This window comes from Loa loa, assembly GCF_000183805.2.
Source record: "Loa loa unplaced genomic scaffold supercont3.30, whole genome shotgun sequence".
Taxonomy (NCBI): Eukaryota; Metazoa; Nematoda; class Chromadorea; order Rhabditida; family Onchocercidae; genus Loa; species Loa loa.
In genome coordinates, this window is record NW_018108210.1 from 203,399 (window position 1) to 215,470 (window position 12,072).

At 37.1% G+C, this 12,072-nt stretch overlaps 4 protein-coding genes across 4 annotated transcripts in view; 2 read left to right on the forward strand and 2 right to left on the reverse strand.

Annotated features, from left to right (window-relative positions):
• The window catches only part of LOAG_16948 (hypothetical protein), a gene marked incomplete at both ends in the record, with an annotated part of 11,704 nt that extends 10,007 nt beyond the window's left edge, over window positions 1-1,697 (forward strand). The window contains 5 exons of the mRNA XM_020449602.1: window positions 269-407; window positions 481-647; window positions 1,028-1,174; window positions 1,266-1,371; window positions 1,578-1,697. Of these exons, the coding sequence (XP_020306850.1) occupies window positions 269-407; window positions 481-647; window positions 1,028-1,174; window positions 1,266-1,371; window positions 1,578-1,697 (679 nt within the window). The remainder of the gene's footprint in view (window positions 1-268; window positions 408-480; window positions 648-1,027; window positions 1,175-1,265; window positions 1,372-1,577) is intronic.
• A 303-nt stretch (window positions 1,698-2,000) lies between these two features.
• LOAG_08659 (hypothetical protein) lies at window positions 2,001-4,122 on the reverse strand. The gene is made up of 4 exons (XM_003144189.2): window positions 3,827-4,122; window positions 3,241-3,465; window positions 2,570-2,772; window positions 2,001-2,329 (listed from the first exon to the last, which is right to left on the reverse strand). The coding sequence occupies exons 1-4, from the start codon at window positions 4,039-4,041 to the stop codon at window positions 2,052-2,054; spliced, it is 921 nt and encodes a 306-aa protein (XP_003144237.2). The 5' UTR covers window positions 4,042-4,122; the 3' UTR covers window positions 2,001-2,051.
• A 402-nt stretch (window positions 4,123-4,524) lies between these two features.
• LOAG_08660 (hypothetical protein) lies at window positions 4,525-5,925 on the forward strand (the record flags this gene model as incomplete). The annotated part of the gene is made up of 2 exons (XM_003144190.2): window positions 4,525-4,790; window positions 5,402-5,925. The coding sequence occupies 2 exons, from the start codon at window positions 4,525-4,527 to the stop codon at window positions 5,724-5,726; spliced, it is 591 nt and encodes a 196-aa protein (XP_003144238.1). The 3' UTR covers window positions 5,727-5,925.
• A 176-nt stretch (window positions 5,926-6,101) lies between these two features.
• Window positions 6,102-9,586, reverse strand: LOAG_08661 (hypothetical protein; the record flags this gene model as incomplete). The annotated part of the gene is made up of 8 exons (XM_020447759.1): window positions 6,102-6,439; window positions 6,647-6,814; window positions 7,067-7,219; window positions 7,323-7,578; window positions 8,030-8,214; window positions 8,676-8,852; window positions 9,049-9,313; window positions 9,470-9,586. Coding segments are annotated over 8 exons (1,471 nt in total), but the record flags the coding sequence as incomplete, so codon positions are not given.
• Between the last annotated feature and the right edge of the window lie 2,486 nt (window positions 9,587-12,072).

The window sequence follows — 12,072 nt, forward strand, 5'->3', positions numbered from 1 at the left end:
CCGTTAGACAAAGATAACAAAAGAAACATATGGGAGATAATTTCAAAGAATGTAAATTGATTAAATGATTTACACTATTAACATTTATTTATAGTAAGAAATTTATTTGTTTGTTTGGAGTATGGTTGGAGTCTCGCGAATCGGAATTCGCGATATATGCAAGTTAAAAAAAAGACTTTCAAATTGCTTCAAATGCTTGAGTTTTTTTAAGAGTGCAATTCCCATATTTTCCCTTTGATATAGTATTTGATAGTCGATCATATTTCAGATTTCCACACTTCAAATCATACTATCGATTGTCGCAATTAGCGCTTTACAAAGGAGATGTTCGGGAAGCGTCAAATTATTTATTCGGTCGTTTTCTTGTCAAAAAAAAAGCAAACTTCAATCCAGATAATATATTCGAGGTCATTTTTTTGTTTGGAATTCATTCTCAAATTAAAGGATTGATGAAAAAGCTTCACCATAAATGATTTGCAGAATGTGATAACGATTTCCTGTAAAGATATTGACCGGGGAGATGCACTTCAGTACCATCTTGGTCGCATAAGCGCTTTAGCAATATATTTATCTGCCTTGCTGGATGATTTCAAGGCTCTTGCTACCTTGATTCATACATTCTGTACATTGGATTTCTGTAACAATACGTAAGTGACACACACACACACCGTTAAAGAAGTGCTGCAGAGATTTTTTTCCGGGAATTCAATTAAACTAGGCTTTTCTTGAATCTCAACCAGGATTTCGTGATTTCATTTCCTAATCTAACCTTCATTTCTGCTTTATAAAGTAAAAGATAACAAGTGAAAAGGTGAGAAACATGCAACAACTGACCTCATCCCGATAATAATGGGAACTCGCACCTTTAGAGCTTGTTTAAATATCAAAGTGAATTGCCCCCCTTTCTTCTTTCCATTGGGAACGACTGTGCTTCATAAACGAAATCTTCGTGATCATTTTTATTGGACTGAGCATACTGTTGCAATAATTACGAATTAGAAATAATGTATATAATTTCCGTTTTCAGGGATTATTTGTTAAAACGAGACCTGATAATGCTTTATCGTAATGGCTTAACCAAATTTCTCGACTGCATACAGCGGAAAATAAAAAACAATGCAGTGGAGAGTCAACTTCTCTGTTCGGTCTATGATCTTTATCAATACGCTGGAAGGTAAGTGAAACCAGTTAGTGAAATTGAATACAATAGTCAAGTGAAAATGGTAATATTCTGAATAATATAAAATGCTAACATCATACTTCAGGAATAATGTACAGCGTCTCTGTGAGCGGCTTCGGCCAGTAATTATTTTAGCTACGAAGGAATTAGCTGGTTATGATGAAAAGATTGAACCAATACTGTTTTGTAAGGTAAGATTGCTTCAACTGTTAATATATTAACAGTATTAGAGCCAGCGAGACGATGCGAAATAATGACGCGAAAGAACAGGCTTAAGAAGACCAGCAACTCCAATTGCTAGGTCATTGTAACTTACCACTTCCAATCAAATTTTTAGTGAAGAGTATAGAATTTTGTTTGCATCTTAAAAATCCGAAGGAATAAATCACTCTTTCAGCAACTCTATATCGCTTCAAAGAGAAAGCTGGGCAAACGGAAACTGAGTGGCAGTTCAACTACTCAAGCGAAATCATTCCGCCCATTCTCTAGTCCAAATTCCAGTCTTACGTTTATCTAGTTCCTTCTCTGTTCATTCTCTGGAAAAATATGTAGATCCCACGTAGAATGCTGAACTAAAAACAGATTGGATATTCCGTAGAATGAATATAAGACACGGGATTTAGTGGTCGGTTTCCGTTCTGGCTTCTCAAGTTCTTACCTTTTCTGATGAAAAAGATTAAATAATGAAGAGATGGGATCCATATTTTTTAGAGATAGAATATGATATTATCTGTGGCAGCAAAATCTATAGTATTCGTCTTTGCATAAAATACATGTTATGCTAGAAGGTGCTACATGTTAGGAGTGTTAAAATATGCTGTACACCATAAGAATGCTTTACTCATAGTTATTTAGAACTATATATAAGACTTCAGTAAAAGAGTGGATTGTGCGTTATCCAGTGTGGTTCTGGCTTATGTTTCGCCTCTTCGCATGTCGTGAACAGTGACTTATATGCTGCAGATGCATTTGAATCCTGAATCGAACTGATTTTGGCAGATGTTGCTTTCCGCTTTTCCACTTTTCTGAGCAAATCCTTAAAATCAGCCGACGTTGCCGCCTCTCTTTTACGCTCGCTTACTATTCCCTTTTTCTGGGTGGATTCGATTTCCATTTTACAACTCATACTGGACTTTTTCTCTGTCGGTTCTAAAATATATTTCCACAGAACAGTTGATGCTAAATGCACGAATGTAATTTCCAAAACCCAATTATGAATTTAATTTTTTAAAATCTTATTCTCGAAATAACTTCGTCCATATGAGATCTTCAACGCTAACGTACATTCTTGTGATTCTCAAAGCTACAAGCTATTTTTGAGAAGTATAAACTATAACTAAAGAGAAGGACTAACAACACACACACAACTTATAGTGTCATAACATGTACCTTGACTTGCTGTCTTCCTTAACTTTCGTTTTAGTCGTTCCTCTTCCCGCTTCTTGTAAATCTCAAGGACATCCTGTGGAGGGTTAATTAGAATGAGATCATCTTTGCTGAATGGACCTCCACAACCATGACATACATCTGGCTTTACTTCTTCAATCGCTTTTTCCGAAATCACACATCCACATCGCCAGTTAACAGTGAACCTGAAGCTGTTTTTAACACAAAGGATAGAAACTAGAAAAATTAGAATTTTTTTTTACGACACAAATCTTACTGGGGAAAATTCCATAAAAATCTTTTCTATAAAAAAATTCATCGTAAAATAGATTACTACCCCAGAAGCGGCGCTCAGGATTACGTAGTCACAGAATGAAAAGACAATCAACGTAAAAAGACTGCTATAAAACAAAATACTCAACGTATACGAATTTCATGATATTTCTCAAACATGTATATAATATTTGATCCACCAAAGCTCGTAGTAAAAGCCGGGATATAAAAGAAAAACCACTAACAGACAGCGAAAGTAGATGGCTCTCGTGCTTATTGATAATGATAATATATAAAATATCGAGTGGAAGAGACATATTAAATAGAACAACATGACAAACAACAAAACTAGGAGAACTTATTTTCGTATTTTCTCCTTAAAAAGAGTAGGGTAAACATACGGATGATTGCCATTCATTGAAATCCCAGTGACTGGACAGCAGAACGGCGCAATATTATGATCCTTATAGACATCTCCCTTATCAGCGCCACTTTCCCTGTATTCTTTGCTGTCCGTTAGCTTCAGTTCTTTAATATCCCTCAAACCTCTGATGTGCATTGCTACTTCATATTCACCAATTTTCTTCGACAAAATAGCATTGAGAACTTCTTCCTTATTATATAAGCTGGAACCAAAAGTACTTACTTCAAGACAACAACGACTGGTGAGAACTGCTACATTATATCAAGACTCATTAAAACATGCAGTTCCATTAACAGCCAATAGAAATAATGTCCTTAATATTAGGATGAGCTTTTTTCATAAAACGCTGTGAGGAAACGATCATGATGCCGATCATAATTAGGAGAAATGCTAAACCAATATAAATGCTTCCTTATAAGAAAAAAATAAAGTCACGAAAGCAGCAACAGCAAATTACTGAAGCAATAGATAACTACTATCACCGTTTCAGTGATACTTTCTTAAAGCAAATAACATGCGTGAAATACCTAAATCTTACTAATTAAGATCAAGATGTCACATACTTTCCCAATCTGCATGCTACGATCGGTCGCTTCAGTGGCTCCTGGCTTAGCCGACATAGTCGCCACCTTGTCGTGTTCGCCACATTCTTATCCAGTTTTTCCTTCTTCTTCTTCTTTTTAACAAGCTCACAACGCTTCGGAATTGTGCCACCATCCGCTCCCATCACACTTCCTAAATAAATCCAACCATGTGACCACTTCCATGACCCTAACATACCTCGCACCTCCAAACCCAAACTTAACTAACTATCAACTCATCTGAATATTTAAGCTCATGGAACCTGCCAAGACACACCCACCATCTTTGTTCATTCCCCCTGACATTTAACGCAAACCGATATGCAAATCGCTTGTTCCTCAGCGCTCACACATTGCCTCCAGTCTTAATTGCAAGAGCTTTATCAGGAAGTAGATGTCATACTGTCTGTTATTGTCAACAGTTAGAAATAATTTTTGATTTATTCGGACGAACAGTTCGAGAACTTACGTTTCCTAATGCTTATTCGCAAGTATTCCATGAACATTAATTATCAAACAGTTGTATACGGGAGAAAATGAAAAGAGGAGAGGAAAAGTATTCTTCATACAGCTTTCTTTTGCTTAGAATAAATCGATGCGCTTTCCATTGTCCACATGCATATTGTTTGATGGTAAATTCCGACATGTTAATAAGTTCCCCGTTCCGTTGCAGATACTCGATGCCATCAAAGCCACGCATTGACAGGATTAAGATATGTTATACGGCAGCGATGCATTTAAACTATGGATGGCGTATGAGGGGCTATCCCTGTACTCCGTTCAACAATGCTGCAACTAAATATATCTCCCAACTGCATCGGATCACCGTTCGATTCTGCCGCAAGAATGAATGCAGCGCTGGAGTAAGGCATTTCATTGGTAGTGGGTTATTGTCGCAATTTGCATCAGAGAATCCCTCCGTAGTCGTTTACATACAGCCCATCAGGTTTGTCTGTTGCCTTTCTTTTTTTTTTCCAATCTTCCCTTCCACTCCCGTTATCAAGAAATTATCACAGAGATGCATGTTATATATGGTATTTTACGCGTTCATTCTCGTATTCTAAATAACATATCGAAATATACATTACATTGTAGCTGGTAACAGTGTTAAGTTCAAGCTATTGAACAGTTAGAATGATTATTACCTGAAAATTATTGCTTGATCAAAAAACCGACGGCGACAACTACTTTACTGATCCTCCTATTCATTTGCGCGCCTCTTTTATATGTGGATAACCATAGGCACTATGTGCAAACCCGTATGTGATACACCTGTTGACTTTCTGGAGGAGGCTAGTGTCGTTGGCGCTTTGACGGAACTCCGTCCTTATGATGTGCTTGATTTTTATCGATTGTGCAAATGAAGGTTTTTTTTAGACTTTCATCAATTGTTATGGACTGTTCTTCGAGATGCTCTCAGCTGTTATCATTCTTGCAATGCAAAATGACAACGGTTAAGATTAGAGTTCTATTTAACCCTAAATTCATTTACACAAAAGAAGCATGTCTGATATACCTTTCCATATATGATTGACCTAGATATAATGCGATTTCCAGGCAGAATATTCCGGTGCTAAGAGCAGAGTATGGAAATGGACGCACAATTCAGATTGTTTTGAAGAATTTCGATGCAGAAGAGGTGGAAAGACATTTTAATCTGTTACGAACTCGAAGTGGTCTTCCGGTAGTTGATCTAGTTTCGAGACAATCTGCTCAAGTCGCTTCGGTGCAAGGAATGTGGAATCCAATGCTCAATATTAATTCCGAACTAAATGTTTCTGAATTGTCTGAGAAGAAATTTTCGCGGCATCGTACTGCTGAATCATCAGCTACGGAGTACGTGTCGTCGTTAGTTGAGGAAAACGTTAGCGACTCACGCTGATACTCCTTCACATTCAGGCGATCTACTTTTCTCAGGCAGAAATAGAATGATACTGCTTTAGCGAAACCGACTACTTGATCAAAACCCACCTCACCATGGTGAAATATTTCAGCGATCAGCGCACTGCCAACGGCTTCAAATCTCATTCAGTTATAGTACTAACCCGCAGAGATTGTAAAACCTTACTTGAATTACTGAGTTCTCAAGTACTTACAGCCATCCTTTCCCACATATGATGAAACAAAAGGATTCTAATAACTCCTTTTAGAAATTTTATGATAAGAAATAGTATATGTTATCATGTTGTTTTATCATTAGCCATTTATCTGAATGTTCCTGACAGGGATTCAGAAATGTCTGTTTTAGACCATGCAATTGTAGTTTTCTTTATCGTCTATCCAGTTATCACAACTGTTTTATACAAGCTTATTATTATCGAATATCTTCTCTTACAAGTTTATGCATATATCTTTACAGGTAATGAAGTAGTCGTATAACAAAAACGTGAAATATAACGGTAGTCAGCAAATCAATTTATGAAAAGCCCATACATATTATCCCATTCATTGCCGTTGATCATACTGTACCCATTGTTCCATATTCCACATATGTCTTCTGGTACCAGGTGCAACACCATCCGACCCAAAACTGGTAGTAGGCGACCACTCATTACCTGACGATGGGTCGAATTCAGATGATACTGCTGGAAACACCTGAAATCGTATAATCAACAAAATAATGAGAGTGATCACTTTTCCAACTAAATGTCGTGTAAAGACTTTTACATCAGCATTACTAAAATCATCTTCTATTTGTGACCCCTACTTCATTCCTCATAAGCATAGTTATCCTAGAACAGAATGGTGTGAAAATTAAATAACTACAGGTTTGCGTTCCATTTGCGTGGTGAGCAAACTTACCTGGGAACTGGCTTGCCAACTTTCGTTATCTTTTGGAATCATTATATGCGTGGCAACCACATATTCAAACTGCTCTGAATATGGGTTTAGAAATCTATGGGCAGTGGCTGCGCACGGAACAAAATCTGTTTGTGTCCTTAATCGAAATGATATTTCTGTGCCTTGGTCCTGCAAGACAATGCAATCAGATCAAGGTAAAATACGAATGATTCGGCAGAAGGTACTGTTAATATGCCTCTATTTCTAAAACAAAATACCGACTGTTAGTATGACGACAAGTAAAGCATAATGAGGAAAAATATCCCAGTACATTAAAATGTGGTTAATTTGTTAAATCACCTCGGGATTTTCACGCTGAAACTCCTAAAATAACTTGTTTCATAAACGGAAAGTAATGTGAAAGTGTGAAAAAAATCTGACCGAAGTACTGCCAGTTACTTGGATAATATGCATGAAGGCATCGTGCACAGTTTGTTCATCTGCAGGGTGTACAATCTGCCACCAATAACGTCCTAATATTTGCTCCGTGGGTATGGATAACAGAATCGTCGCTCTCTGTTCCACAAATGTTATCTAGAAAAACCACGCAGTAAACAATGCATTCTGATATCTAGGAAGTACCACAAAAGATACTGACATTTCAGAATAAAACTGAAATAAAAATGGCTACTTTCACCTTCCCATCCTCTGCGAGTCTTACTGAAAACTGCGAGGTGGAATTTTGTTCACTACTGATCGGCATACTGGCAACTTGCAATCGTGCAATAGCAACAAGACAGCTCGATGGTGGTGAATCAAGTCCAAGACCGTTCGGTGGCGAATTTTTGATATAACCAGTACAGTGTACCACCACATAATTTTGTCCGTTATGTGTAAAGATAGGCCGTCGATTGCAGAGACGATGAAGGGGTTCCAACGGCCCTAGTCTCATTCTAGATGAAAAAACATATGAGATGAAAATCATCAAATACTGTTGTGCATAAAATAGGAAAAGCTATCAATGATATTAACAACCATTCAGCGTAAATTGTTATAATTCGCAGGACGATGTGATCTACGACTAGTACTGATATAATTCACAGATTGATATTGTAAACTGTTATAATTTACAAGAGACCTCGTTCTAGATCTGGTTGTCACATGAAGCGTACTAAATAGTTTTTGTTTTTTGTCCCTTTCTATCGACAGATAGAGTTCAAAAAATCAACCAGTTAAAAATTGGAATTTATTAGCTGAATAAATATATAAATGAATTCGCGATAAAATTTAATATTAAACACATGATTTTTATTCGACAAATTATTCCCACAACTTGAGCAACGAGACAAGGGCTTAAAATAGAGAATATAATAAAAAAAAAAAAAATGGAGAAAAACCCTTTACCTGCAAATGAAACCACGACGGCAACTCATATGAACGCGAATGGAACCCTGCTCTTTTTTAACAGTACCAGTTTTCAAATCGAGGACTCGATTCATACTTGCTTCGCTTCCGCATAACTGGTCCCTCACTTTTTCCATGTCGTCAGGATGTACCAGGTCATAGATAACATGATGCAGCCAGTCATCCTTAAATGTTAACAATTTGAAACGCTAATTGGAACGAAAAAGTGGGGAAAGTGAAACGTGTGTTCACAACATCGGACAGTAAAAATGAAATGCTGTCAAAAGCGATATCGCGAGGACAATCGATGATTCATACTAAATTTATATTTTTTTTCACTTATACCCTAAAAATAATCCATCAAAAATATTTTGTTCACCAATTTCCATTCATATTCTACTGTTAAATAAAATAAATAAGCTGGTAAAAGCTTTATTTCATCAAGAGATAAACTAAGGTTATCTGAAAAAAATATCTGGTAATTTATATTTTTTTCATAAAATAAAATAAAATAAAACAAGTAATTAAGTAATAAGTAATAAAATAAGTAATTTTCGGAGTAATTTCGAGTTGTTTAAAATTTGAGCATTTAAAAACGACTTTTAATACATCATTTTAAAAGAGTTGTGATGACACAAGTTCTGGCCTGGCGCATGTTGAGAACAGGGACAATTGAATCGGCTACATAAAGAATTCTTCCTGTATCACAACAAACAACAAACAAGAAGCCATTGGCTGCTTCTAAGATCAAATGTTTCAACTCTTGATCTGTCAAAAAAGATGGTTTATATGAGGCTTCATTTTGTGAACCACCGCGAATCGCCTGCAGTAGATGATTATCTTCATTTATGCTAATACAGATAACAATACAAATCAGATCATTTTAGCATAAAATACGGAAATCACTTATAGATGTTATAAATTTCTACCTCAAACAGTTTTATATACAAAGACCACCAGGGTCTGAAATCATCTATAGTCATACGTGGGAGAACTAAGTGTTGTCAACTAAATGCAACCTTCATGTGGGAGACAGCCATCCGCAAAATAGTTAGTTTATCCGGCTTACGGCCTAGAGCAGCACACTGAGGTACCATTTCAGCAAGTTCATTGATGTATTGAGTCATTTTGTTCCGTCTCCGTCGTTCAATTTCACTATGATTTTCACGTGCGAATCGCTCCTTACTCTCCGATCCGGGATCTTCACTCTCACCAATTCTTGGTCCCATTCCATCCATCCGCGCGTACTTCGACACTGATCCGTTTAATTCTCCAATATCCGTCCTGGTAATACATAAACAGTACCCTAGACTACCTGAAGTTTCAATGAATTCGACTGAATCTTTTAAATAGTGTCCACTGGAAAAGAAATGAGAAAAAGTAAAGAAGAAATGTAGCCCTTTCAATTATAATAAGTGATCAAAAATAAAGACAACTGACATATTTTGTGGCCAAGCATCTAGAGATTGTGCCATGACTGGTACGGCTCCCTGACCGCTTCCACTTGTCATCTTATGCCATTTAGTTCCGAAAAGCACAGCAATTTTCTGCAACATGCTTAATTACTAAATTCCGAACAGTTTCATGCAATGAATAATTTCATTTTTTCATAACGACCGATTCGACCTTTATAAGGCTTTTATAAGAAACCGTTCTGAAGAACAACTGCCTGAACGATTCCAGAGGAGAAAAAAAATTCCAGTCCAATGAGTTTCGAACATATGCTGGCCGTGAAAACCAAGAACTACTGAAAAGAGAGATGTGAAATTGCACTTTGTCCGTCTCTTTTCTTCAAACCTTTCTACAGATACTCGACATATACGTTGCAAATCTAACCCTTGATGCTATGCGAACGTGGTGACATGATCAGAAAATAGAGGCCACAAAGGTTAACGTGAATCTTACTAAATAATTACTATTTACTAAATAATTCTCGTCAAATCTGCCCATTCCACTAAGCTACTTGTTTTCAAAAATCATTACTCGGATTTTGTGTTTGTAAGAACTATTCATTGGGAAATCCATTACGATAGCTCCATCCTTATACGGTGACACAAGAGTGGTGAAGCACAGCGAGATACATATTCAAAATCTGAAGCAAGCTAAGAGTGTCTTTGACCTGTGGACCAGCTAAAGCTAAGTAATTCAAACCATCACAAAGACAGTAAATAAGTTTTGACGACGCCTAGTGTCTTTTTAGTTTAGTAAGTGAGCTAACATATCGACACATCCTCGAACAATTCCAGTGCGATAAGGGAAGAAGACAAAGGTAATTCTATATAATCAGTAGCTTTTCTCTTTTTAGCAGAGAACCTGCAAAGAAAGAAGTCTAAGGAAGCCACCGAGCAGAAACTATCAGGGTGTAAAACGATAAGAGAGCTACAACGTTCCTAACTTTGATTCTATACTTTAATGCAACGGACTTGACATTCAGTTTAGAGTAACCGAATGTCTATTTCGTAACACGGGTCAGTTGATATATTATGGGCAGGAAAAATGAGGTATGGACAGGTATGGGGATAACACTCACCAATCTGTCTGAATGATGCATGCAAATAAACCAGAAGGTTAAACAACGTTCATAAAAGACAGACATAGAAACACATACATGTACATTGCTTGCTCGTTCCAGGAAGTGGTCGTGCGGTAAGTTTATGTTCAAATCTCTAGGGAGGCCTTCCCGTGCCATGCCTTCTCTCGTCGCCCCGCCTCCCAACGTGATAAGTAAACATTAATGGGGTAATTAGTAGTACACCACAACCGCATCATTGAAAAAAGTGACGACAGTGCGGTGTCGTGTCTCCCAGTTACCATCACACTCACTAGTCACTCATCCACGGGGTTCTGTCTAGACGACAACTTATTCTTTGAAAATGTCTTCATAAAGACAACACTAGTGACATGACGAACATGTTATACGGTATATAGCCTTATTTGTTCTCCACTAGTGACATTCCCGAAAAGAACTCGAGCGGGTCCCGTTATTGGTCGGGACCAACTCCTGAATATTCAATTAACACTAAAAAATAGACATAAAATGACATATCCATGACAGCTGTTATAACTACCAATAAGAAAGTATTATTGTAATGATGATTCCATCTCTGTACACAACTCGTCCGCAATTTACGACTGAAGGAGAATTTTGGAATGGGATAGTGTGATGATAACAATCACAACGTGAAGTGGGAAAGTAAACTGAGGTGAAACATGGAAGCATAATGCAGGAAAGGGCTAATGAATCACTGAAAGGAAGAGCGAGGCAGTAGGGCACACAATGTAATCAGTTGAGAGGATGACAGTAAATAAAAGAATGACTGACTTCGAGTTTAAAATTCGGAGATTCAAAAATATTTGAAGCGAAGAAGCACAAACACATTCCCAACCGGTTTCCCAGTAGTAAAATTGTTAATTGAGCTGCGTGCTAATATCTATTGGTTTTGCGCTGCTTTACGCTGTTTCATTTCAATTGCAAGGCGCTAAAAGCAGAATTCAAATGTCGGTCGTTGGTGTCAATTTGGTGATGCGAGTCATGTAGACGTTCGCTGCAGTGTGTTATAGGTAAAGGGGGGAGAGGCATTATTTACTGTGCTATATACTTCCACAAAGGTAGAAACGAAGATGAACTGGAACTGTTCAATTTCGAATTCAATGATGTGTTCCAGAAGAATGAGAAATAGTCGATGAGAATTGCTCGTCGTTTAGTTGACCGGTAGATGAGAAAGCTGCGAGAACTTTGTTGCTTGTTTCCACGACCTTGTTGCAAATTTTTACATATCATGTGATTGAAAGATGGGATGAGTAGTCAGCTAGTACCGCTATCTAGGTTCAACCTTGCTTTGTTTGAGTTTTGCTCATTCATTTTCAAATGTATCAAATTTGTCAACATATTTCTTAGAATTTCTTTTTCTTCCTGTATTAACTTATAACATTTATTGTAACAAAATTCCCAAGAAAACAGATTGACATACAACTACATTTAACGGTAATTAAGCCCTTCAGCACAAAATACTTGTTCAATACATAACAAACAGAAGAACCAT

What these genes read in the sequence shown, in the direction of transcription:
- LOAG_08659 (XM_003144189.2), bottom strand. Translation starts at nt 4,041, where the DNA reads ATGTTAGGGTCATGGAAGTGGTCACATGGTTGGATTTATTTAGGAAGT. An exon ending in GTAGCATGCAGATTGGGAAA is followed by an intron (nt 3,466 to 3,826) that starts GTATGTGACATC and finishes TTTTGGTTCCAG; the next exon opens with CTTATATAATAAGGAAGAAG. An exon ending in TCAATGAATGGCAATCATCC is followed by an intron (nt 2,773 to 3,240) that starts GTATGTTTACCC and finishes AAACAGCTTCAG; the next exon opens with GTTCACTGTTAACTGGCGAT.